Source organism: Aulostomus chinensis, chromosome 15 (genome assembly GCF_037954235.1).
Source record: "Aulostomus chinensis isolate RoL2024-O1b breed Wild chromosome 15, RoL_Achi_v1.0, whole genome shotgun sequence".
In the NCBI taxonomy this organism is placed as follows: domain Eukaryota; kingdom Metazoa; phylum Chordata; class Actinopteri; order Syngnathiformes; family Aulostomidae; genus Aulostomus; species Aulostomus chinensis.
Window position 1 is genome coordinate 12,871,543 of NC_141334.1, and position 24,916 is coordinate 12,896,458.

A 24,916-nucleotide genomic window follows, 5' to 3' on the forward strand; every position below is an offset into this window, starting at 1 on the left:
AGCCTCTCCAGACTCATATTTCTGCTGCTGTACCGACTCAAATTTAATTGGTACAGCCCAAAATCTTTAATTGGCTTTTCCCTAAGAGGGTTTTACAACTTTTACAAGATACAGTACCCTTTTTTTATCAGACTAATCCAATTCTTCCCCCTTAGTTTTAGTTATAACAGGGACCAAAAATGGAAGAAAAAGCATGACCAGTTTTAGCCACATTCATAATGTCTGCAGGACTTTTTTTTTAAGATTTACCCCCCCCCCCCCCCCCCCAAAAAAAAAAGTCCTCAACATGAACAAGAATTTATTTGTGACCCTGAAGTATCCTCATTCCTTTATTTGGTAACGAGAAGTTCTGAAACTAGCCTTACCACTGCCAACTTGAAAAATCAAAAAAATGCTACTCATTATGTAATAGGACTCTAATAATGCCATATAAATATTTATGCCTGTTTTTGTACATAAAACTTGATGCAATTATACCCTCTAGCACTAGTATTAGCCTTGAGATCCTTTTGTTTTACTGATATTTAAGATAATACTTCTACCAGTGAATTTCTGCTTTTGCAGCTTTTGTGTGTGAACACTCAGGAGCAAAAAGTGCAGTAAAAGATGTGCTTTGTGTCTTTCACCTGGAGGCAGTAGCATTTTGCAGCAGTGAGAGCAGATAATACCTGTTTGAGCATTTAAAAGCTGGGGTACGCCTACATTTATGAATCACAATAATATGGGAGACATATTGATGAAGTACGTGCCATCATAATTCTGTTGTGAACGTGCATGAACACCCTGTCTTTATTGTCCTGTGCAGGTCTGCAGCAGCACCCTGTCTTTCTGCAGCAAAATGCAGTTGTTTTTTTTTAATGCAGATCTGGAAGAGTTCCCAACATTGCTGCATTGATACTCTGGTGGAGGGGCCTGAAGAGGAGAGCAGTGAGCCTGCAGCTTGGCCAAGCACAGCTCCACACCCTCCACACCATCCACTACTCCGTCTCCACACTTTACCCACCTGTAAATGCTCATTATACAGCCAAAAAATGGATTTTTGCCACCCTAAAAAAAAATTCATCACGGCCTGTAGTTTCTAACTTCGTCATATCAAATAACACTGAATCATACAGGGAGGGGTCAATATCCACGTCAATATCCATGACATATTAGTTCCGTTGTGTCAGGAGAATGAGTCGATATTCTCATGTGCAAAAAACAAAAAAGCAAAATTGAAAACCATCCCACAGAGTATACAGGTATTTATATAATAACCTGCTCCATGAATAATAGATCACAGTTTTAAGTACTTGCAAAGTACAATGTAAACCTGTATGAGAAATAAAAGTAAACCTTGATATAAAGTGTTTTCATCCCGTAGGTAAGCAAAAAATCTCAACAAAACAGTGTCCCCTTGTCCTCTGCCCACGTAACTGTGTCTCAGCTCAGATGGCACATTTTGTCACATGGTCTTTATGCAACCTTGGCAGCATTCACAATCCTATCATTTTCCAGAATGGATTCTCTTTGATTCATTAAAATGAAAGTCATCAGTCACCAATATTTACACTAATGGATGCCTGGAACATGGAGGTACAGTGTGTGCTCTTATGAAGATGCAGTGTGAGTCTGAATTAGCTAATCAAATCTGGGAATTCTGAACTAAGCACTTCTTCTGCTATCCTGCTGTGCAGAGTGCAGGTATAGAGGACATCTGTCTGACTGATGGGTTTGTTCTGTACATTCATGACAAAGGAGCTAGTAAAAAAATGACTCCTATTGTAATGCACCTGCAGCTTCTTCACACTGATCACAAGAGAACAATCAGCACCACATGATATGCAAGATATCGTTTGACCTTCTAAGCACTGGATGGTACAAATACACACATATGAGTGGCTGCGGATGTTGATTATCCTGAGGCAGGGGAATATGAATCCTGGTAGGAGAGGAGAGTCAGCTCAAGTCTGTCAAGGATAAACACATCATGAGAGAAACACAAGTTCCAGGTGAGCTGCAGTATTTTATTCATGTTAGTGGAATAAAGAGGCTCCTGCTGCTGTACTGTTCTGTCCTCCCTTTAACAAAACAAACAAGCCAGAACACACAAGAATCAAACCAGGAGCATGATACTTATGAATGGTGCTACTGGATATGGAACTGTGGGTCTGGCTCGCCTCTGGAGCTGCATTACAGACACCTCCTCCCTAACCTGCACTGCAGAACTTTTCTCTGATCTTCACAAACACTCTGACAAAAGTGCCTGAGTCTGCATACACACCCCAAGTGAGGACATGGGCATGAGGCAGCAGGGGGGGGGGTAATGGGGTAGATGGGGGAAAGAAAATGATCCAGAGGGATATGGGGGCAGGTGAGGGAGGGAGGGGAAATGGAGGGATGAGGGAGAGAGAGGTGGCATGCTGCCAGTTGAGAGGACAGGGAAAAGTTGTGAGATAGCCGGAGGGACGGGCCACGAGAGGAGTCACAGGGGCTCTGCTGAGGGGGGATGAATCCTGTCCCACTATCTCTTTATGCTCCTGTCTTCTTTCAGCCACTCTCTTCCCTCCTCTATAATTGTCTTTTATCCTGGCTGGTGCTGCAATGTGGCTGTCTCTGCAGTGAAAGTGCTGGCTGGCGGATTCTCCTTGAGTGAACCCTGACTGTGCGCAGTGAGTGTTTGCCGGTGTCCTGTCCTGTCCGGACTGACTCAGCTGTGCAGGCAGCACCGGCTGCAGAAGAGGTAAGCATGACAAAACTTGAATTGCTCCTAAATGTTCTTAATGAAGCTATACCTGGAGTTTAATCAAGTAAAGAACAACAAGAAGATTTATTTTTGCTCTATTTCAAGATTTCAGTTCATCAACTTTTCCTAAGCTACGCTCCCCTCCTCCTTCCTCTGCCCTCTATCTAACCTACATTCTCTCATACAGGGGAGCTGTCAGGCCGGCAGGCAGGCGCATCACCTCCAGGGCAACTGTTGGTGCAGCACTGGGACGTCTATCGTTTGGGGACCAAACAAATTTAATCCAGGAGACCAGAGAAACCGAGCGGCACTGAAGGATATTCTCCTTGCCTCCCTGAGCCAGGACTGGATCCTGCAGTTGCATCTGTTAGGAAGCAGATCTGGCTGCCCGCCATGGAGGTCCAGTGGATTGGGCTGGAAGCCCTGAGGCTGGGCCCTTCACAAACAGCTGTTAGCCTGGTCTTCTCAATACTGCTTGGTAATGTCCATCTCTCACTTTGTGTCACCTTCCTTTAGCGGATTTGCAGTCACAGCTGACAGTTCCTCCTCGTCTTTTCTTTTTCACGACAAATGATTGAACCACAGTAGCTTGTGCAGTGTGCATTTGTGTTGCTCTGCAGTGCAACAATGCAGTGGCTTTTCCTCTGAGTGACATTGACCTTCCTGTGCTGGTGTCCTTACCCAGCAGTTGCATTCATTGCATGTATCATTACATGGAGGTTTTTTTTTCAAGAGAATGTGACTGTGACGGGACTAGTTTGGTGTATGACATCATAGTGATTAGTTGGACTTATGTTTCATCTAATGAGTAAAATCTGCTGCTGGTTCTGCTTGGAAAGGACACAACTTAAGTTTCCCCATAAATATGGTATAGTTTGATATAGAGTTTATAATTTTGCTGTAATCGAATCATTCAGTTTAATATTATCTGTGATCCGGTTCGGACTGAGGTTGTGTGTCCGCATTCGAACATGTCGGCAGAATATAGTGATGACGTACCGAACTGTAGAGAGACACTCAGGACTGGACACCTGGGGCAGCCATCGTGATTGGACAGGAACAAAAGAGTAGCTTGAACAGGGATTTGTGAATATTCAGAATCAAGTGTGACAATGAGGTGCACAAAGTTTCTTTTCGAAAGAATAACATTCAAAATTAAGCCGTATTAGACAATTGGGGTTTACCAATGTGCCGTCATCTTGCATGAAGGGTTATCTGATAATCTTAAGTAAAATCCATCCCTATATGAATGTTATCAGCACTTATGTACTTCCTGAAATGTTATACCTCCCTCCTCCTGATGGGTGGGGATCATCATTGCAGCAGTAGCGATGAAAACATTTAGCAAAACAAGCGAATTGTTTTTGATTGCACAGCCCCCAAACCTATGAAAAAAACAGTTAACACTTCATGTTATCATGCGGTAATGTTTTCTTGCTCAACATAAATAGCTAGTTTTTGTGTTTATTTAGACAAAACAGATTTCGGCAAGAAAAATGTACTCATTAGATAAACGGGCTGCAGCTAGAGAGATGCTGCTGCAGTTGAGAGGCTCCTTACAGAGTAAGGTTCAAACTAAAGCATGCATTTATTTCTATTGTGCTTTATATTGAATTTTCAACATTCAGTTAACATTCAACAGTGACGTCATGTTTCTGGAATAAGCCCCTTCACATTCGAAAAAAAGATTGGACAGTCTTCACAAAGGAACTTCAACGCTGAATTTTTGTTCCACATCTTGCGATTGATATTTTCTCAGATATGATCTTTAGTGAGGTCCGATGATTTTAGGGATCTCCCCTGAAATCTTAGAAAATATGTGTAATGGCAATTCTCTGGCATCTACATTTGAATTCTAATAGCCTGACATATTAAAGCCTAAAAAAAAAAAAAAAAACTAAAGGCATTGAATGTATTTTTTAGAGCATTAATGCAGTTGACATATGTAGGCAAGGAACTGGAGCAACTCTGTTCTACTTTAAACCAGAGATCTTACCTTGAATAACAAAACTTTTACTGAATGAAGCCAAGAGAACAGACTTGCTCTGCTTGTTTTGTTCTTGTCAGCCACATCTGAAAAGTGAGAGGAAACAAAAAAAGGTCACACAGAGGGACTTGAGATAGAATGAAAATGCAATATAGCAAAAAATACTAGAGAAGGAAAGGAAACTATCTATGTGACTGTGACACAGTGGAGACAGGAGGGGTTGGTGCTGTTGCTCTGTCTCTATACACTGTGTCTGTCAGTGTTTCTGCAACCTCACAGTGCTGCATTGGACCAGCGGTGGAAAAGATTGGAGGAAGTGACTTTGGGAGATAGGACGGGTGAGATAAGAAGGAATGAATAACATTCTCACTTAAAACCTCCTACCGAGGGCTTCACCATATCAGTGTTATTCCTTTTTGCTGCAGTGATGCGCGTCCTGATGTTGACCTTGACTATGATATGAACAAAACATGACGCGGCGCGCACAAAACAGCCGGCAGAATCACTGAAATTATTCTCTGTGATAGAAGACACAATGTGGGGAAAGGTCACGGCTGCTTTAACATTTGTTCTGTCATGTTTTGTCTGCGTATCCTCTGAATGCGTGTGCTGGTTCATCAGCATGTAGTTGGCGCCTCGCACACTAGATGGAAGCATTAAGCTCAGAGTGGAAAGGAGACGAGAGAGTTGACCTGCTGTCTTCTCTTGACCTTTTCTGAAATTGCAATGCAGCTCTTGGTTAACTGTGACCTCGACACACAGCCTGGTATAAAACTGCCAGCTAAATAGGACTGCCTGAGAATTATTGAGGACATAAAAAAAAACAAATACACACACACTGTGTGCAGGTTACACTTAGCAATAGCAAAGCAGGATCTTTGTGTTTTATATTTCTGAATTTTGACTGGTCATGAGCTAAAAGTAGACATGTCATGATGTATGAATGGTATGAAGTGAGAATGCAGAATAGTGAACCTCTAACCTATATAGGATGAACACTGACAGGTTGATTATTTTATGTCAGTTGTATATAGGGTTGTATTTATACTTAGAAATAAGTAAACGTGAAAAAAACAGATGCTGTGAATGTAGTTACTGTGTGCCAGATTGATGACCGGTTTGATTGTTTTATATCAGTTCTTAGCTGAAGGGACAGATTCATTATTACAGCTCATGTTCACACTCTAGTCTGGAGGTTTTGGTTCATCCCTTTTTCATGTAGGATTAAATTCTATTTTTTTTTTTTCCTATTTAGAGGTAGATTGGAAGCTACAGCCAAGCTTAGCTTAGCTTAGCATAAAGACTGGTGACAGCTAGAATAGTCAGGACTGTGCCATTTTGCTTGAGGAAAATAAGTGCAATGATGTGTAAGTGAGTCCCTGAAGTCTCTACTGGTTGCCTGGCAACCTCAAGGAACAAGGTTTCAGGAAGTCACTGCATCATAATAACAGTTATTTCTCCCTTCTTTTAGTCTTTATGCTGAGCTAATTTTGCTGCTCTGTAAATTGAATTTCCATCAATGTAATCGCCCCCTGTTGCTTCTCCTGGTCACCTTCCCCCTCAGGTCTGTGGTCTGCTCAGGCCCTGGAGATGTCTGTAGGGAAGGTTCCCTTCCTGGAGGCAGTGAACGGCAGCACAGTCATGTTGCCTTGCTCATACTTCAGCTGCATCGGCATCCACAACCTCTACTTCAACTGGCAGTTCAATGATAATGGCACCATGCACAAGGTAAGAACCTCCTCCTGTCAGTACTCCATGGATTTCTGTTCCAACTTTAGCAACTTGCTTTAGTTCTGGTTGATTGACAGCTTTTTTTTTGTTGTTTTTGCCCTATCAGGTGTGCGAGTCAGTGATTGCGTCAGAGGGGATGGTGCCACATGTAAGTATATTTCGAGAGCGGGTGGAATTTGTGGGAATGAACCACAACAACAACATTTCCATCTTGCTGTGGAATATCACCTTCGAGGACGGAGGCCAGTACACTTGTTTTGGACGAAACCCAAAAGAAAAGGACAAGAACCACAGTGCTATCTTCAACCTCATCGTGGTTGACGAGTGTGAGTGGCCCGTCTTTGTGTGATGTTTATGTGAGGGAGAGGGCCACAGCAGGTGCTAGAAAAAGGCGATGATGTCATCAAACTACATCTTTTGGTCATGTCTTGATTGGGAAAGCCGAAAGCAGTGATAATTCCATGCTGTGTCACATCTCATTCAGCAAGTTAAATTGAATTCATCAAAATATCTGGTGGCAACTTTGAATATAAACAAATATCTGAAAGGAAATAATCCCTTAAAAAACTCATGCATTACTGATTTGATGTGGAGAATTAAATTAATTTGAATATTTTTGCCAAATGTCTCTGGAGAAGCCAAAGTCCTGACAGTAGCTTCACCAGACGGTTCACGTCATGTCAGCATCAACCTGTTTTTACTTTTGATTTGCTAGTACTTCTTTTGACATAAATACACCTTTGATGAAATGGCGTACATAACAGTTGTGTTCCTCTATTGTCGATGTTTGCAGTGAGGGTGGTTGACAACACACTGACCATCATCATAGCCTCAGCAGTGGGCGGAGCCATCGCACTGTTGATGGGCTTCATGTTGCTCAAGAACTTCACTCTATTTGTTCTTTCCAAGCTGGAGGAGAAAAAGTGAGTGTTTCCAACCACCTGGATATTTATCAGCAGGGACGCCATTTCATAGTGTTTCATCAGCGTAGTTTGCTGGCGCTTGACAGCATATTCTGCTCATTCTGTTTACATGCCGAATAACGCAAGCTTGAGATGTTTCTCGCCGTGTTCTCTCTCTTCAGTTCTAACTCTGCCCTTTTCTCTCTGACTGCAGTAAGGAGTGCCTTGTAACTTCATCAGGGATCGACAACACAGAAAATGGCCTCTCAGGTTCCAAAGCTGATTCAAAACCGACACCAAAAAAGAAATGAGAAAGTGCATGTATATACTCGTATTTATATACTTTCTTTGCATATATTTGTATATGCACCTAGGTTTGCACATATGCAACTTCATTATGTTCAAATAAGGATCTGATTAAAAAAAATGCACCTGGCTGTGGTCTTGAGGCTAGAAACCTATGCGGCTGATATAAGAGTGCGCGCTTTTCTGTAAAATGCTCACACGATCAAATGAATTGCACCTGCAACGCATCCACCAGAGGCACTTCATCTTGTTCTTCCTTTACCCACATTGTTTATTACATCACATAAAAGCACAAATTAAAGGGAAAGTTCATTTTTTTGAGGTCGAGTCCTATGTGCTTCTTACCAATGATAACGTTGATCGGCAGGGTTCTTGCTCAGTGATTGTAATTAATCAGTCTGGTTGCTCTGCAGAGACAAACAAAAAGTAATAACACCTTTTAAAGGAATAGTTCTGACTTTCTGAAGTTGAGTCTGATGTGCTTCTTACCAGTGATGACGTTGATCGGCAGGGTCCTTACTCAGAACGATCCATGCTGTTCCTCCTAATAGTTCTGGAAAGTTGGACGAAAACCACATGTGGGGTCACTGGGGTCACACTCCTGTATGTACAAGTTGACTGAAGGTCACTGAAATCTAATTTATGTGTATTGTGGAGGGATTTCAGTGACCTCCATCACTGGTATATAAGACTCAACTTCAGAAAGTCAGAACTATTCCTTTAAAAGGTGTTATTACTTTTTGTTTGTCTCTGCAGAGCAACCAGACTGATTAATTATAATCACTGAGGTCCTTAATTAACCACAGTGAAACCAAAATACTAATACAGCCAAGACACCACAGACAGAAAACTCAGTGATAAAAATCAGTGTTGTTATTATTGTAACTGATGGGGGATTCATTTAAAATTGATTCCCATCTGGATGTATTAGAAACATTGCAGTCACAATGTTCATCCATAGTTGAAGCAAATGTCTGATGCTTCTTTGTGAGGAAAGGAAAACAATTATTAAGTATGTGTTCCTTTAAATGTACTGAGTGGCGCCCACAAATGTTCTGAAATTAATTTTTCTGACAGATACCATTTTTAGCCTCTTTTTTTTGATCATCTGTAGACCTAAGCACTGTCTCTGGTAGATGACTTCATTTTGAACTCCAAATTAAAAACCTAAATTTTCTGTACAAGCTTTTTGAAAAAGCTTTACAAAAGAGTCATTGTGCACTGTCTAGCACAGTTTAAAGTACTATGCCTTGGCTAATAAGCACTTTCCACAAACATGTACTGTGTAAATAAAAGTGGTTTGTAGCCATGGTAAACTGAATGTGACCACAGCCAGGCAACATCAGGACTCTCATTTGTAGTAAAACTAAATAATTTCTTTGTTTCCGTTCTGGAGACGAGGACAATGCAATGTAGTTGCAGCTGGGTTGAATCCTTCTCAACTAATACCAATTCACAAGCTGTCCTCTTTGGTGATTTCACCAAAGAAAATCCAAGTGTGGCTTACAAATTACAGTTCTTTCAAATAAGCTCAATCTTTGGCTACCTTCCATAGAACACCTTGTCTTGCTTATTCAAATGACTGCAGCCAAACATACAATAGATATGAAATAACACACAACACTGGAGGATTCAGCCCAGCTCTTAATTCTGTACCTTTCTCTGCTTGATATAAAACACTGGTGCCTGTTAGTGCTTCTATGCTCCTCTGTCAGCGGGGACAAATATACTGCAAAACAGCAATAATAGCGACAACAAGCTTCTCAATGGAGATGATAGACAATCCCCTGAAACAACGTCCCCACCCCTTAGAAAAATGACTGACCCTCTGATGATGCAGCTTTTATGACATAAATAATCGATGTATTTAAAGCATGCGACATGGGTCAGGCTTTAGACACAATGCTTAAAAAACATGTTCTACTAAAGTATACTAACAGCGGTAGCATCGGTTTTGAGGTAAAAGCATTTCTTAACCCAAATAATATATTTTTGCCTTTCAAGTACTCACAAATAGGTGTCTGGAGCTCACAAAGCCAGTCGTGCATCTTTAGCTTGAAGCTGCTGGCGCCCCTTTGACACTAACCAATAACAACAGCAAAACTGTCCAAAAATGTCCCTTTACAAACTCCCAAACACACCGTTCAATATAATTCACACCTTATATATCCAGTTGTATGTTTATTTTTGCGCTCAAAGTGAACTTTTTATCCCGTTCAACTTCAGTGCTAACATGAACAAGCACAGTTGAACCAGCTAGCTTGTGCTCACTCAAGATAGCAATGAAAGTGAAGTGTAGCTCAAATAAAGGGTATATAAACTCCTACTGAGCAGTGAGGACGTAAAGAGAGGGATTATAAATGCAAGGGTTATACCAAATGATGCACTTAAGAGTTTGTAAACTGACATTTTTTTAGGACAGTTTTGCTGTTGGTAGTAGTTTATGGTCAAGGTTGCCATTAGCTTCAAGCTAAATATATGTAGCTGGCATTATCTGATATCTGGAGTACCTAAGAAAAGAGAAAAATGTCCTCATGAACTCAAAACACTTCTTTGTACTTGAAAGGTCAAAGTACTTTTTGGCTGAAGTATCAGTAAACTGTAAATCCCATTTTATGTCGTGCTAACTTCACTGTGCTAACCCTGGCTAAGGCTAAGCACTTTATGATAATGTGACCCTGGTTACTGCTTGCCTGGATCTGACTCAGTGTATTTCCTGTGCTTAGTATGTGCCCATTCCCAGAAATTATTCATTTCTCCTAAACAATCACTCATGCTGTCAGTATTTTTCTCTTTTCCTTACACAAGGCCATCGATAAGATAAACCCCACCTTGCCCTGCTCGTGCAGCGCTATAGCCAGGGTCATGGCCAGAGATTTTGGACCTCATTCAAAATGCTCAAATATGTTTTGAGTCCCCCTGCCAATTACAAGCCCACAGATGAATCCAAAGTCTGTAAATCAAGTATGAAACCTGTGCAGGAAGCAGGAAATAGGACAAATACTCTCAGTATCGCCTGCTGACTGTGCCAAACAGATTCCTGAAAGTATTCTGAACATCACATCAGGAGATGAATGTATCCAACAGTGCACAATGTCTGCTGCATTTACAATATTCAGCCGACGCACATTCAAGACACTGAATGTCTGGTTTAAAAAATACCTCTGGAGTGTGGGATAAATGTGTGGTTCTCTGTGTCGCAGATGTTACGTGCTGTAGTATGAATTTCTGGATGTTGTGCTGATAATAATGTGCCTCCAGTCTTTAAAAAATCCCTGTCTTGAAGCAATATTATGAAGGATGTGTGTTGAACACTTTAAAAAGATGTATATTTTGTGTACTTGTGATCCACTTAAGTGTTGGTTGGTTTGTCACATTGTTCATCCAAGTGAAACGAGAGGAAACCAAACAACACAATGTTACACAACATGACGTATCCCTTGATGATGTGTGTTCAATCCAAGTATACACCGGTGAATTTTACTGCTGAAAAGACATGGAGAATGTGAAACAACTTCATTATTCATGGAATCTTTGAGAGATGTACTGCAGGTACACCAGAGGTGGAAATGCTCAGTCCCTTAACTCAAGAAAAACTTCGAATACAACAATGTGAAAATACCGCATTGCAACTAAAAACGCTACATTCACGTGGAAATAAAAAAAATGTGTTTTTTGTCTACAGTTAATTGAAGGTGTGTACTGACCCCAGTAAGGGTCACAGTGGGTTTTTTTTTCCCCTTGTAGTATATTTTGCATTTCTACATGCTCGTTCAAACTCAGCCTCTGCAGGCATATCATTAGTCTCAGTAAAACCCCAAAGAGAACCGTCTCTATAGTAATCCAGTGGACATCCTCATTTCTCTCATAGGTGCATTTAGAATACCTCCACCTGTATCCATACATCCATCCATCCATCCAGTTGGCCTGGCACATAACCATGCCTATTCAGCAGTAAAATTGCATTCTAAATGCAGAGTACCAAGTGAAATGTGGTGATCTACTCTGATGCGTTGTACCAAGAGGAAACACAAATGCGGTGCTGCTGCTAAGGAGGAACCGGAAAAAGAAAAGTATTACTATTAAATAATTGTGAGGGAATATGAAACCTATTGCAAGGAAATGCAAAATGAATAAATAAATAAAAATTTGCAGTGACCCTCAGAGGGCTCTGTAGATTCAGGCCCTACCTGACAAGAAAAGAATAATTTTATGATTATGTGGTAAAAAGTAAATATTTGCCTGTTAAATTATGTAGCTGAAAAATGTTACGTTAAAACAAACGGAAGTGCTTTATCCGGAAACTGTATGTAATCACAGTGCTTGAGTGGGTCTGCTACATGAATTTCTTGTTCGTTTCCATGTTTGCCTTAAAAGAGAAACCTTACGCAGGCCTGTGAATTCAGAGGGGACGAAAACTTAATGTTGTCAACTGCTGTTTCTTGGAAACTTGAGGACAAACCTTTGCAAGATCCATATTATCAGTTAAATTCTGTTGTCCTGGGTTTTTCTGGAGCAAATCCCTCTTGATTGTTGTCTAATTGGACTCAGTATTAATGTGTTTATACACCATAGATGAACGGAGAGATGATTGAGAGCTTTTTAATGTTGAGATTGTGTCAATGGGGAGGGGGGGGGGGTCTTATGATGACAAGCAACTCTATGCAAATCATAAAAGAATTGAGTTACTGTGACAATACTGCAAGCAATACCACTGAACAGGATCAGGAACGTTAGGATTCAGGGTGGATGGGGAACATCCAGAGTGGGACGCGTAGTGGACTGGAGAGGCCCGATCAGACCCTGAAGACTCACCATGTCGTCCTCCACCTCTGCTCTCTGCACACAAATATACAGCTACATGCTTCGGTTTCCCCCCTCGAACCATGTCCCCGTTTCAACGTCTCACCCCTGTGTATCAGCTCTTGATCTGTTTATTATTGAAACGAAAAATGTAATAAAATTTGGAGCAAAATGTGTCTTTTTGTATGAAAAACGATGAATAACCCTCAGCTGCTGATCACCAAGTTAAGATTAAATTTTCATTGCAAGGGATGGACTCATGTGCAATATAAACAGAAACGCATAAGCAATAAAAGAAAACAGGGAAAATATTCAAGTGTTAATATTATTTGTATAGTACTTTTCACAGGAACAAAATCACAACATGCTTCAGGTCAACAACTAATACACGTAAAAGTGTGAGGTAGATGTAGAAACTGAAGATCTACACAAGAACAGAAGAATAACAATAACAAGCACAAAACGATAACGGCAATAAATTAAAAACTAAAAAAAAAATTGTGTGCTGGATTATAATTGAGTAGAATATTTCAAATAGATATACAAAAGTCTCATGCTTCTGGGGGGTGTGAATGTTTAAGAAAGTTTTATCTTCCTAATACATGATTATTTCACCACACACACACACACACACACACACACACACACACACACACACACACGCACACACACACACACAGAACTGTAATTTCTCCTCCGTAACCTTTTTGTCTTTTTTTCACCCTTGAGGATAAGAAAGAACTGCTTGTTGAAGAAAAAAAAGTAACATATAACGAGTTATTGTGCAGAAATAGAGTTGCCGGTGTGTGTATATTTTTTACCAGCAGATGGCAGCAGTGACAAGCAGTTCATGTGGAGTCTTCGGTCACATCTCAGCGGCCGGTGCAGGTCAGCCGGCGAGACTAGAACACGTGTTAATGACCTTTTCCTCAAGTTAACAAGAACTAAAGTTGTACACACACACACACACACACACACACACACACACACACACACACACACACACACAAACGGATTTTTACTTCCAAACAATCAGCATTACTTAAAGTGGCTGCATATAAAACAACTGAACGTTGTTCCACAATTTCATTAATGGGTTTCATGAATTCACATTAACGTGTGCACTTTCTTCATGAGTCAGAAAAGGGAAAGAAAAACCTCCCATCTAAATCCGTTCACGTGTGGTGAAACGTTGACGTATCTAAGACTTAGAACATGAACCGAATGCGTGACTCCATAATACGACTTAATTAAAAGTTACAAAAGATGACGCACCAGATGATCGCGCTGGAGCGTAATTATGCAGGCAGTTCTTTACACGTCCATTTTCATTAAAGGTGTGCATGTTTTTGCTTTAATGACACTGAACTGACTTCAAAGTCTTCTCGCGATGAAATAATGAAATTGTTTCCACTCGCTACACCACTGGCACTGAAGCGGCTGTGGCAGCACCACTTTTCTCATCCACCACCGGCGTCCTCAGACACTTTAAATATTCTATGACGTGGGAGTGTCCTGACACTTACCATTAATTTATGTTTACGCAGGGGAGAGTTTCACGTCTGGCGCAACAGAGAGCAGCGGGAAACGTGGAAGTTGCTTGGTATTTTTTGTTTTGTTTTGTTTTGAAGGTTTTCTTAAAACATTTCACATTCGATTTGATTTACCTGCTTGGTGTCATTCCGCGCACCAGCGACTCTCCCACGCTCTTAATCTGCGGTGCATTTCTTTGCGCAAAATGTCAGTACATTTCGTGGACAAAGAAAAACTGTTGTTTCCCAGCTCAACATCCCTGTGACTGATGGCCAAACAGATTTTCTTTTTCTTTTTTTTGTAAAAAGAGAGAAAAATGTCACGTTAGTAGCGTCTTCGCAACAGCCTAAACCGCTTCTACCGTCCATATTGTGCAAAGATGCGCGGTGATTAGGGCCGCACAGGTGGGTGCGCTCTCCAGGGTGCCAAGACATTTGCATCTCCAGCGCGCGTAAAAAACGGCAATTTGGACACAGTTGGACCAAAATCCAGTGTCCATTAGCTACCAAGCATCGGTTTAGCCGTGACCCGTCGCTCCGTTCATTTTTTTGCTGGGAGGATGGATTTCGATGCACGGTAGTCCCAGGAAGAGAGGAGGGGACATGGGCGGGGCTGAGGCTCATCTCATTTCCCCTCCATGCTTAACGGGGCAGCAGGGCTGGAGAGACCTCCGGGGAGCACAGTCGCCAGTCCAGCACGGAGACCCACCTGGCCAAAAAACCGCGCCTCACACTTGCCAGGATTGCCAAATATTCCTGAAAAATATACCAGCTATTTATGGCATGTGGCTTGTAACTTTACTCCTGCTGTACTCTCTCCATGAAGGTAAGAGCAAAGAAATGATGGGCACATTTCAGTGCTCGAGTCTGACAGTTTTTAAGTTGATTGAATTGTGATTATTAATCGAGGCTATTATTCATTCGTAGCTGTGCGCCAAGGAGGGGGGGGGGGGGGCGGCGGGGGGGGGGGACTGTGCTTTGATGTATTATCGGATTCGTTGTAATTAAGTGCCAGGAAATGATGCTTTTGATAATATTGTAAAGAATAACAGGGGGGAAAAAAATTATAAAAGTGAAGAGGAAAAGTCGCCTGTATTTCGTGTGGCTTGTTGTGGGTTTTGCGCCTCGGCCCGCGGCGCTGAGAGCTCGGATTGTTTTCGCATTACCAACTCCAGTTATGAATATGTAAAATGGCTGAATGGGGAGAATGAGGCGCAAATACAGAGGGAGGCTGACAGAGAACTGAAAACGTGTAAAAACGTGCAATTATATGAACGGATACAAAGCATCAGAACAAATTCATTCAAAAATATCTCACTCGTGTAAAGTTTTTCGGGGGATTTTCTTCGGGATTTTTCATGTCTGACTTGCTCTCATTGTGTAGCCTGATTTGCTAATTGCAGCTGTTTTCATAGACTTATCAAGCGCCCTCATTCTACAGACGTGCTTATTTTTTAGGATTAATTTGACGTGTTTTAGTTGTTTTTTTTCCCCCTCCCTTTTTGTGTGGTAATCTTTTCTTTTTAATCGTTTTGATTCAGTGGATAAATAAAAGGCATTTTCCTCACAACGGCCTTATTAGTTTAATAGGTCTACACCCGGAGAGGCCACAATTAGCGCATTCATGTCCTCCTATTTGGGCTTTTCGATATTGTTTAATTTAATTATTCATGCACAGGAGGATGTATTTGTTTCCAGTTCTTTCTTATTCATTTTATTAAGCAAATCGCTGACGCTACAGCAAAGTTGGGCTTCTGTTATTACACTCTATTATAATAATCCTGAACAAACCTGCGTCGAAAATAGGAGAAATTTGATGGCAATTAGGAAATTCTGTAGGCCTTTGTGTCATTTGGAGCTGTTTAATTCCTTTTTAAAATTTCTCTATTCGAGCATCATTGAATATATATACATATATATATATATATATATATATATATACATATATATATATATATATATAGGTATTTTTCAAAAACAACATGATGAATTGTCTAGAATATTCTCCAGATGCAAACGAACATTCTTTTTTTTTTTTTTTTTTTTTTAGCTTTACGTTTTCTCTTGCTGGGTTGGCCGCTTTTTACATTTTAGCTGGTATCAATTAGCAATTAGCCACACACACAGGCCCTGTGGTCTGTCTTCCATATTACATAAATTCACTGCATTTGTCACACCCCCCCCCCCCCTTCCAACCTTAATTCAAATGTACCAGGGTGTGATTTCCGAGCCTCTCCGGCTTCATATGAAATATGTGCAAATGTATTTCGTCAAATGAGAAACTCCAGGGGCGTGGGTGCAGATTAGAGACTTGCCCGGTCATGTTCCTCACTAATAGCGCACCTGGACCCCGCGGACGTGCTCGCGCGTGTGCGGGCTCATGCATCAGTGCGTGTGTGTGTGTGTGTGTGTGTGTGTGTGTGTGAGAGAGAGAGAGAAAGAGAGAGAGAGAGAGAGCTGATGAGCAGGGACCCCCCCCCCCCCTTTGGTTTTGTTGTAAAGTGATTGACACTTTGGATGCTATTTCTGCAGACCTGTTTATTTATTAACAAGATTCTTCACATTTAATGATAATAAATTAAGCAATAACAAAAGAAATGGCTCAAAGGTTTAGCCAGCAGCTCAGGTGCAGGCTAATTAACGGATCTATGGGAAACTGCTTTCCCTGTTAGACCACAATGCCTTTAATTTTACTGCAATTTGGAAATTTAGTGCAAAATAAAGCTTGAATTTTAATCAAATCAATTGGATTTTTTTGAGGGGGGCGCTCAGAAGTGTTCATATGGCTGGGTAGACAGCGTTCTCACACTTACTTTAAATGTGTATCAGTGAGACAAAGTTTGCTGCACACAGGCCTGTTACTACAGGCCTTTTTAATTTACAATATTATTAAATGGAATGAAAATATATTTGTAAAGCAAGATGGTGATCCCTCACTTTGGCACACTCTCGTCCTCTCTGCTCACCCTCCACAAATAGAAATATGCAAAAATTCCCCCTCCCTCCCCGGTCCAATTCCCTGCGCTGCCTTCAGAAGGCTGCACAATTAAAGCTGCAATCTGAGCTACATGCACCACTCAATGACAGAGCTGTGTGGTCCAGGCGTGACAATCATTACCTAGGCAGCCTTCCTTTTATTGCCAGCTAAAATGAAATTATTTAATTTTGCATCGGAGAATGCAAAACACATCCTTTTGAATGGTGGAATCAGAAATATAGCTTGACATTGTTTGGTGCTATCCGGGTTAACGGGACAACTGCCAACAAATGATCTGAAAAGTGAAATGGTCTCATGAGCTGATTTATTAAACGTTAAAGTTGGATGAAGCCTGAAGTTAAACAATTATAAAAGAGAAATGTTGGTTGTTATTAACAAACAAGCAAAAAAGATGCAGAAAACAACAACAACTGCATGTTGAAATTTGGATCAATGTTGCTGCCAAATGGTGGGTAAAGTGTGCTGGTGTGAGACTGTCGGCAGGGAAATGACGCTCACCAATAGGATGTCACAGCTCTGACTGGCATCCGTGATCTCCCTATTCTCTCCCCCCCACCATAAAAATATCTATTATCCCATTGAGATTATAAATAACAACGAAAGGTGCAAATTTACACAAGAGTAAGAAATAAATACCCTAAATTGATCCTCAATGGATGTTGGGGATGCAGATTTTGGGAAGGAGTACGCATTCGGAAAATGTCAAATCTCTGCAAGTAGTTGTTTTTGTTAGATCTCCATCTCCATCTCTCCATCTCTCCCTCCCTCACTCCCTCCCTCTATTGCTTCCTCTCACAGTAACTCCCCTCCCTCTCTTTCCCTCATCACTAGGCAGAATTAAAGGTTGGGGGAGGGGCAGTGTATGCAGACTGTGCTGGGACTTGTGATCCACAGATTTGATATTCACATTAAGAGAGAAACAGGCTGCTTTGATGTGAGGGGGAGCAGGTCTCAGGGGACTGCTGAAGTAGCACACTTTTTTTTTTTTTACTGACACAGCACAGGCGGGGTGGGGGGGGGATTGGTGGTGGGTGGGGTGGGTGGGTAGCAGATTGTTGGGGACAGGGCGTACAGCAAGACGGTGGGTGGGGAGCAGTGATACCCCTCCGCTGATTAGATGTAACCCCAACAACCTTCCCCCTGCTTCTCCACCCTCCAACCACCTACTTATGCCAGACCCCTGAGGATTATCCATACGCTTACACCTATCTCCCCGCATCCCACCAATATTCAATTCACACCACTTCTGACGCTGTCGCCACCCACTTCCTCCTCTTGTGCATTCTGTTTCTACACGGACTTTCTATTCCCATGCCCTTTTATCAAAAACACAACTTCAGACGTCTCTTCCAAAAACTCCCAGAGGATGAAATATGATAAAAGTGGGAGAAAGCGATTTGCAGAGGAGTTATTGTACATTTGGAAACAGTTTTCCAAAATAAAAAGTTCTTAAGAGTGAGTAGAGGTAGAGCTGATATGCACGCCTTGTCAAATTTTGACCTAAACAAAATGCATCATTTCTGTGCTGTTGTACTTCAAGATGGAGAGTGAGTGAGGAAGAGGAGAAGAGGAAGAACGTGGGGTGGTATTATACCGGTGGTTGGGCACAGAGGGCTCTGGGTGTAAGAGTGTGTGAAACATTTGGTTTCTGAGGTTTGTTTACCTCCTCATTCCTGTTCAGTCCTGTTTGTGTGTGTGTGTGTGTGTGTGTGTGTGTGTGTGTGTGTGTGTGTGTGTGTGTGTGTGTGTGTGTGTGTGTGCATACACACATCCTGGAGAGGCGTAGAACAGCTGCATTATGCATGATGAAACCTTGCATAGGTTATGACTTCTGCCTCTCTGACATACATATTCATGCGTGGCTCTCTGGCAGGATGTATAAAATAGTGGCTGCAGCTCTGACAGCCTAAGCTTTCACTCTGCCAATGCCGTCGGAGCTTCAGCTCTTTCCACTGAGGACGGTTCTCTCTGTGGGTTTGAGGTTGAACAGGGTTGATGAGGGTTGCAGGTGAGCCCCACTGTTTAGATTAGATCCTGCAGCACATGAACTGTGGAGGGATACAGGTTTTCTCACATTGTTTGAGTCCACTTGTAGGTTTTTTTGCATTTGTGCTTAATCAGCATTATTGCTTATGAAGCCATAGGATCTCAGTTTGAGTGTATGTGTGTGTGTGTGTGTGTGTGTGTGTGTGTGTGTGTGTGTGTATGTGTGTGTGAGGTATGACATTTAATCAGTTGAGGATCAATGTGGGAGGAAGCTGTCAAATGGTGATGATGAGGTGTTCCAAGTTGCAGCAGGAGTAGGAATATTCAACATCATAAACCTCACTGTGTTCGTGAAAATGGCCAAATGGTAAAGACTCAAATTGGAGCGAGACAAGTTAATGGCGCTGATGCTCTCTTGCCACATTCAGGAAGCCTGGTCTACAGGTTGGCACGGGTGGTTTCAAATGTGGCTCCTTTAGCAAATGCACTGAGATGTTCTGATGATGCTCCATCAGTGACCGCATGCTTCAGACTGTGATGCTGTAGTTTCACCTCGCGTCAGTTCTGTGCATGCAGGGTTGTTCGAAAGAGACACAATCCAGCGACCGTAGTACACAGGACCAAAGCAAGCAAAGGACAAAAGGTGATGTCAACGAAGCACTTTGCTCTGGAGTCCACAACTGGAACAAATATGCAAATATTTAGAACAGTTGGGCAACATTTTGGCCACTTAAGGTTTTTTTAGTTTAACATTTTTTTGGGTGGTTCACTGTTTTTAATTTATACTGTTGCATGGTTTTTTTTGTTCAGTCACAGCTTTCAAGTGCCAATGCCACCATGGCAACACACTCTGTCTCCTCCCAGTGAGCGCTGAGAGCTGCGTTTGGAATATGTATGTGGATGTGTTTACGTGTCTGCGTGTATGGAGAGTGCATGGTGTGTGTGTGTGTGTGTGTGTGTGTGTGTCTGTGTGTGTGTGTGTGTCTGTGTCTGTGTGTCTGTGTGTCGCCTGGTTTTGACAGACTCTGAGTGGCGGGACTTTGCTCTGATCCCCTTTCGATTCCACTTCCCGCTCCATCAGTCCCAGTGCTCCCCTACCCCCCCAGTGCCCAAGCCCCCTGGCCATATAATCCACTGTAGGAGAGGTTCTCCTGCTGCCCAGCCCCCCGAGCTCTCAGGGTGACCCCTTCACTCTTCCACTTTAGTCCTGTCCCCCCATTGGGAGATTATAGATATTGCAATCTTTAATATGGGCTTTATGCTCAGGGGCCATTATCAGTAATCTGCAGTGGGGAGGGAGTCTGACCTGGATTTTTCAGCCCACCACTGGACTGCCAGACACATTTCATATACCATCTGTAACATGGTGCCCAGCTTTATCAATCTCCAGTCTGGGGATGGTTGCACATCTTTGAAAAGAAGTTGGAATTATGGACAAACCCTTGTAGATTAAGGAGAGAGCTGCATCTTTGATTTGTGCACATTGACAGTGGTGATGGCAATGACGACACATCAGGCTTTACTTGCTCACGTGTTTACATCCACATTTCTGTAGACATGGACACTCTAAGAAAGACACATGACTTATCTGGATGGGCTGATAAACAAATGTAAGGGGGCTCTTTTGGATTGGGGTGACAGTTGATTGAGTTTTTTTTAACGATATCAAAAACTCAGATGGTTTTTGACGGACAACTTTTCGGGGGGCTACAAGCACTTTAAAGCAGGATTAGATGATTATTCCATAAATGATGGGAAAACATTCCCAAAAAAAGTCGGATAATATGTCACCTGTAATCCTTATATACAAAACAATCTCAGCAATTATTAAGTGGCTGATCCATCCATCCATGTTATCCATTTTGTGGTAGTATCTCATTTTCTCTGTCATTTATTTCATCAAAAGTTTGCGCCAGATTATAAGTGGACATATTTACCAGAATACCTGACTGGAAAGCTTCCACTTTTATGCTATTTTCCTCATGTTTTCATACAGTTTTTTTTTTTTTTAACACATCCCCAGAGAAGAGCATGCATTCCTCTAACGCCATCAGATATTACAGAGAGAATAAGCAGTATTTCTCACTTACGTCTGCATCAGAAAGCTTGTCCTCAGTGAGGATTAAGTCGAAAAGCACAAAGAGCATCTCACTGCAAAATAACCAAAACCTGTTGTGGTGGCCTCCGAATCAACTGAAAAATACAGTTTTCCTTCCGCGTGATAACGTTTAGATAATTTGTATGTGTAGATTCCAACCTTATACACTGGCACTGAAATAATTATGTATTAAATGACATATCAAAATAATCCATAATCCTTGTTAAAGTTGTACCAACTTTCATTCTTGATTTGTAAATTTTTTTTAGAAGTGCTATATGAATAAAGCTATTATTATTAATAATATTATTCTTATTATAACAGGGATGAACAAGAAAGGGGACAGTCAGACACCCCCCGCCCATCAAACATCTTATTTCCCATCTAATCTTTCCTCTAATGACCCCAACCCCCCCCCCCCCCCCACCTCCATGTTCCCTCTCACTCTCCTTTCTCTGTTGTATGTGTTTAATCTGAATGCCAATGAAGAACATTCCTGTATGTGTGTGTTTGGAAGTTTGTGTGCGTGCGTGCGTGTTTGTGTGTGTGTGTGTGTGTGTGAGAGAGAGAGTGTGTGTGTGTGTGTGTGTGTGTGTGTGTGTGTGTGTGTGTGTGTGTTAAATATGTAAGGAGATTAAATAGACTTAAATCTCTGCGTCTGGCATAGAAATTCCAATCACATAACCTATCAGCGGGTTCTCTCTCTCTCTCTCTCTTTGTTTGTGTATGTGTGCACACTGTACGGAGGTAACAAGCTCCTCCCCCAGCGATCCACCTAAACCACCACAGGCTTTAGCCCAAATCCCTGGCTTTCTGCATCACATGACTGATGTTTGCAGCTGGACATTTGACATACATTTGTTATGATTATTTTGCAACACATTTGAAGGACATTCCCACTGTCCAACTTTGGCCAGAAGCTTTGATTCATCTCACTTTTCTTCACACACTGTACACACAACTGTCACTCTCACCAAGGCCTGATGGTGTGTTGTCTGTTTCCTCTGCAGTACACAGTGAGGATGTGGGCTCTACCAGGCTGTACTTTGTGAATGCCTCCCTGCAGAGGGTAACCTACTCCAGCTCGGTGGGGGTGTCCCTACCCTGTCCAGCAGGGGGCACCCCCAGTGCCATATTGCGCTGGTACCTGGCCACTGGCGACGACATCTACGACGTGCCCCACATCCGCCACGTGTATGCCAATGGCACCTTGCAACTGTACCCCTTCTCGCCCTCCGCCTACAACAGCTACATCCACGACAACGACTACTTCTGCACTGCTGAAAACCAGGCAGGCAAGATCCGCAGCCCCAACATCCGCATCAAAGCCGGTGAGTTGGTCTTAGGGCAAAGACAGAGTGAAGGAGATGGAGAAAGAAAAGGGTGGTTGTCACTCAAAAGGTCAACACTTTTTTGAGTGAGGAGCAAAAAGGGAATGTTCTGAAAGCATAAAGTAGAGCAGATGTGATTGGCAGCTGAAAAAAGCCCAACCCACACACACAGAGTCACCCTAAAATAGCCCGTCTCGACCTGAACACAGATTGACCTAGAACACAGTCTACAGAGAGAACATCTGCATCACATACTACATCAGATCTCGGCCTTATCTCACACCTATTCGACTGAGCCGGGGATGAACCACTGCACTTTACACTCACATAACCCCCTTAGCTCCATTTACAGAGCAGAAGCAGTACGCCAGCCAGAAGCAAAAAGAAAAGAAGAAAACAACACAATCCCTGCTGGACCTCATTGGGCTTCTTACGTGATATAACCTGATTCAGATAAGAGTGTCACAAATACGTGTACTGTACCTACCAAAATAACGTTTGATAATGGCTGATTTGCAGAGAGGAAGTAAATCAGAGATGAGTGGTTGTCTGTTTTTTGAAAATCTGACCAGAAGCTGCTTCTGCTGCCGCCATATTGTCTTTCCTGTCCTCCTTCTCCTCCCTGCTCCCTTGTTCTTCAAACGGTCCTCTTGTGCCAGACTAAATATAGCCACAGCACACTTCTTTAATTATCTCTCATTAACAAACCTAATTGGTGCTTTCCATTGATTAGACTGTGTGAGGCTTCTTTAATAAGCCAGACCTCATCGAAAGTAAAATAGTACGTCTGGGGGTTTTGGATTCTTTCGGCTTCAGAACGAGCAGAGATAAATGGGAAGGAAATTACCAAACAAACAGGAGCATCAAATCGCCAGTGGAATAAAGCTACAGCTGGATGATAGTTACTCTGCATCTAGTACCCCCCTCCCCTCCCCTTTTCCATCATTCATTCAGGCCAGTCAGTCCCTCCCCCTTCCCTCCTGTCATCAACATCTGTTTTCATATTCTGCCTCCCAACACCAAACTGAACTAATACTCATATTCATTCTAATACTAATACTAGCGCCAAGTTGAGGATTTGAGCCAGGACCCTGAGCTGCATGCCAGCCGGGTGCTGCCTTCATTCCCACATGACCCAAAAGCCTGGCCTCAGGAGACGAGGGATTAGCATGAACCAAACATCCTGCCGGTGGAGGCCATGTTGGGCCCAGCAACTCTAGTGCATAAGCAGCGGTTGAGCGGGATGTTGTGGCTACCGTGTTGCTCAACCATCAAACCTGTTCACTGTGTCACCGCTAAAAGCAACGATCAAAATATGTCAGCCCATTCACATCACAGTTTGCTGATTCAATTGATCTCAAGAAAAGCATTTTTTTTCTATTCTCATCTATTTTTTTTAAAGCAAATGTAAATTACCCTGCACTTGTATGTCTTTTCCCTTTTGCAGCAGGAATGTATGCATGCTGTTATCTTGTCTGTTACCAGGGAAGGGATTCCTAACCAGTTCCTTAGCAACCTTTGGATACATTGTAGCTTTCATGTGATTTTGCAAATGAGCCCCTGCTCATTCAACAGAGTGTGAAATATTGCATGAACCTGCATAATAGGCACAAATAACCTTAACTTTAAATGTGTTGCTCACGCTTGTGTCCTCATGAAGTTCTCAGCAAAGAACAGAGAATCACTGTCATAAAGTGCTAAAATCATTTGATGTGTAATAGAAGCTTAAGAATTTCATAGAAGTGTAGGCCGATTATTTGCTATGAATACGAGTGGCAGTTCACAGGCTTTTAAAAATTAATACAAATACAAGTAGGTAATTATTGGACTGCTACATGATTAAAAAGCTCAGATTAGGATGAGCATTTTCTGGATTCAACAAGGAATATGCTCTCTCTTCTTTTAAAATTCTTATTATTTTATGATTAGGAAAAAGAAATGTAGCAGCAAAAGTTCTCAAACAACATTCAAAACATGAATTGTCACCACAGCACAATTCTTTCAGTCGCAGGAGAATAACTCGTTGGTGTGTTTGTAACTGTGTAGTTTTCAGGGAGCCCTACACCGTGCGGGTGGCGGACCAACGCTCAATGCGGGGTAACGTAGCTGTGTTCAAGTGCCTCATCCCCGCCGCCGTGCAGGAGTATGTCAGCGTCGTGTCCTGGGAGAGAGACACTGTTTCCATCGTCCCAGGTAAGACCTCACATCAATTCATTTGGATTATTTGGGGTTGATGTCTTAGGATGTCTTGATCTTGTTTTTGTGCATGTGTGTATATGCATGCGTGCGTGTGTGTGTGTGTGTGTGTGTGTGTGTGTGTGTGTGTGTGTGCATGCGTGTGTGTGAGATGCACCGCTCTGTTTGACCAAACTCTTAACTCGTGTCTGCTGTCTGCTCACTGTTCTGGATCACTGATCTGGTCCTCCTCCTCCTCCTCCTCCTCCTCTTCCTCCCCTCATCTCTCACCCGCCTTCATCCTCCGACATTTCCCTCTCTGCTATCACTAATTTTACATTT

General features: G+C 42.2%; 2 protein-coding genes and 1 long non-coding RNA gene across 4 annotated transcripts in view; 2 read left to right on the forward strand and 1 right to left on the reverse strand.

The window, feature by feature from the left end:
• The first annotated feature begins 2,444 nt into the window (after nucleotides 1-2,444).
• On the forward strand, nucleotides 2,445-12,653 carry scn4bb (sodium channel, voltage-gated, type IV, beta b). Its single transcript, XM_086227222.1, has 6 exons — nucleotides 2,445-2,722; nucleotides 2,913-3,203; nucleotides 6,277-6,440; nucleotides 6,550-6,769; nucleotides 7,237-7,366; nucleotides 7,560-12,653. The coding sequence occupies exons 2-6, from the start codon at nucleotides 3,119-3,121 to the stop codon at nucleotides 7,654-7,656; spliced, it is 696 nt and encodes a 231-aa protein (XP_086083348.1). The 5' UTR covers nucleotides 2,445-2,722; nucleotides 2,913-3,118; the 3' UTR covers nucleotides 7,657-12,653.
• LOC147248761 (uncharacterized) lies at nucleotides 2,569-9,903 on the reverse strand. The gene is made up of 8 exons (XR_015119565.1): nucleotides 9,663-9,903; nucleotides 9,308-9,380; nucleotides 8,141-8,204; nucleotides 7,997-8,058; nucleotides 4,722-4,798; nucleotides 4,013-4,110; nucleotides 3,725-3,796; nucleotides 2,569-2,711 (listed from the first exon to the last, which is right to left on the reverse strand). It is a non-coding gene; the product is annotated as an uncharacterized LOC147248761 (long non-coding RNA).
• A 1,978-nt stretch (nucleotides 12,654-14,631) lies between the features above and the next one.
• Nucleotides 14,632-24,916, forward strand: part of LOC147248762 (cell adhesion molecule DSCAML1-like) — a 51,443-nt gene continuing 41,158 nt past the window's right edge. For both annotated transcript variants that reach the window (XM_086179320.1, XM_086179321.1), the window contains exons 1-3: nucleotides 14,632-14,812; nucleotides 22,079-22,399; nucleotides 24,446-24,592. In XM_086179320.1, the coding sequence (XP_086035446.1) occupies nucleotides 14,770-14,812; nucleotides 22,079-22,399; nucleotides 24,446-24,592 (511 nt within the window). In that variant the 5' untranslated portion in view covers nucleotides 14,632-14,769. The remainder of the gene's footprint in view (nucleotides 14,813-22,078; nucleotides 22,400-24,445; nucleotides 24,593-24,916) is intronic.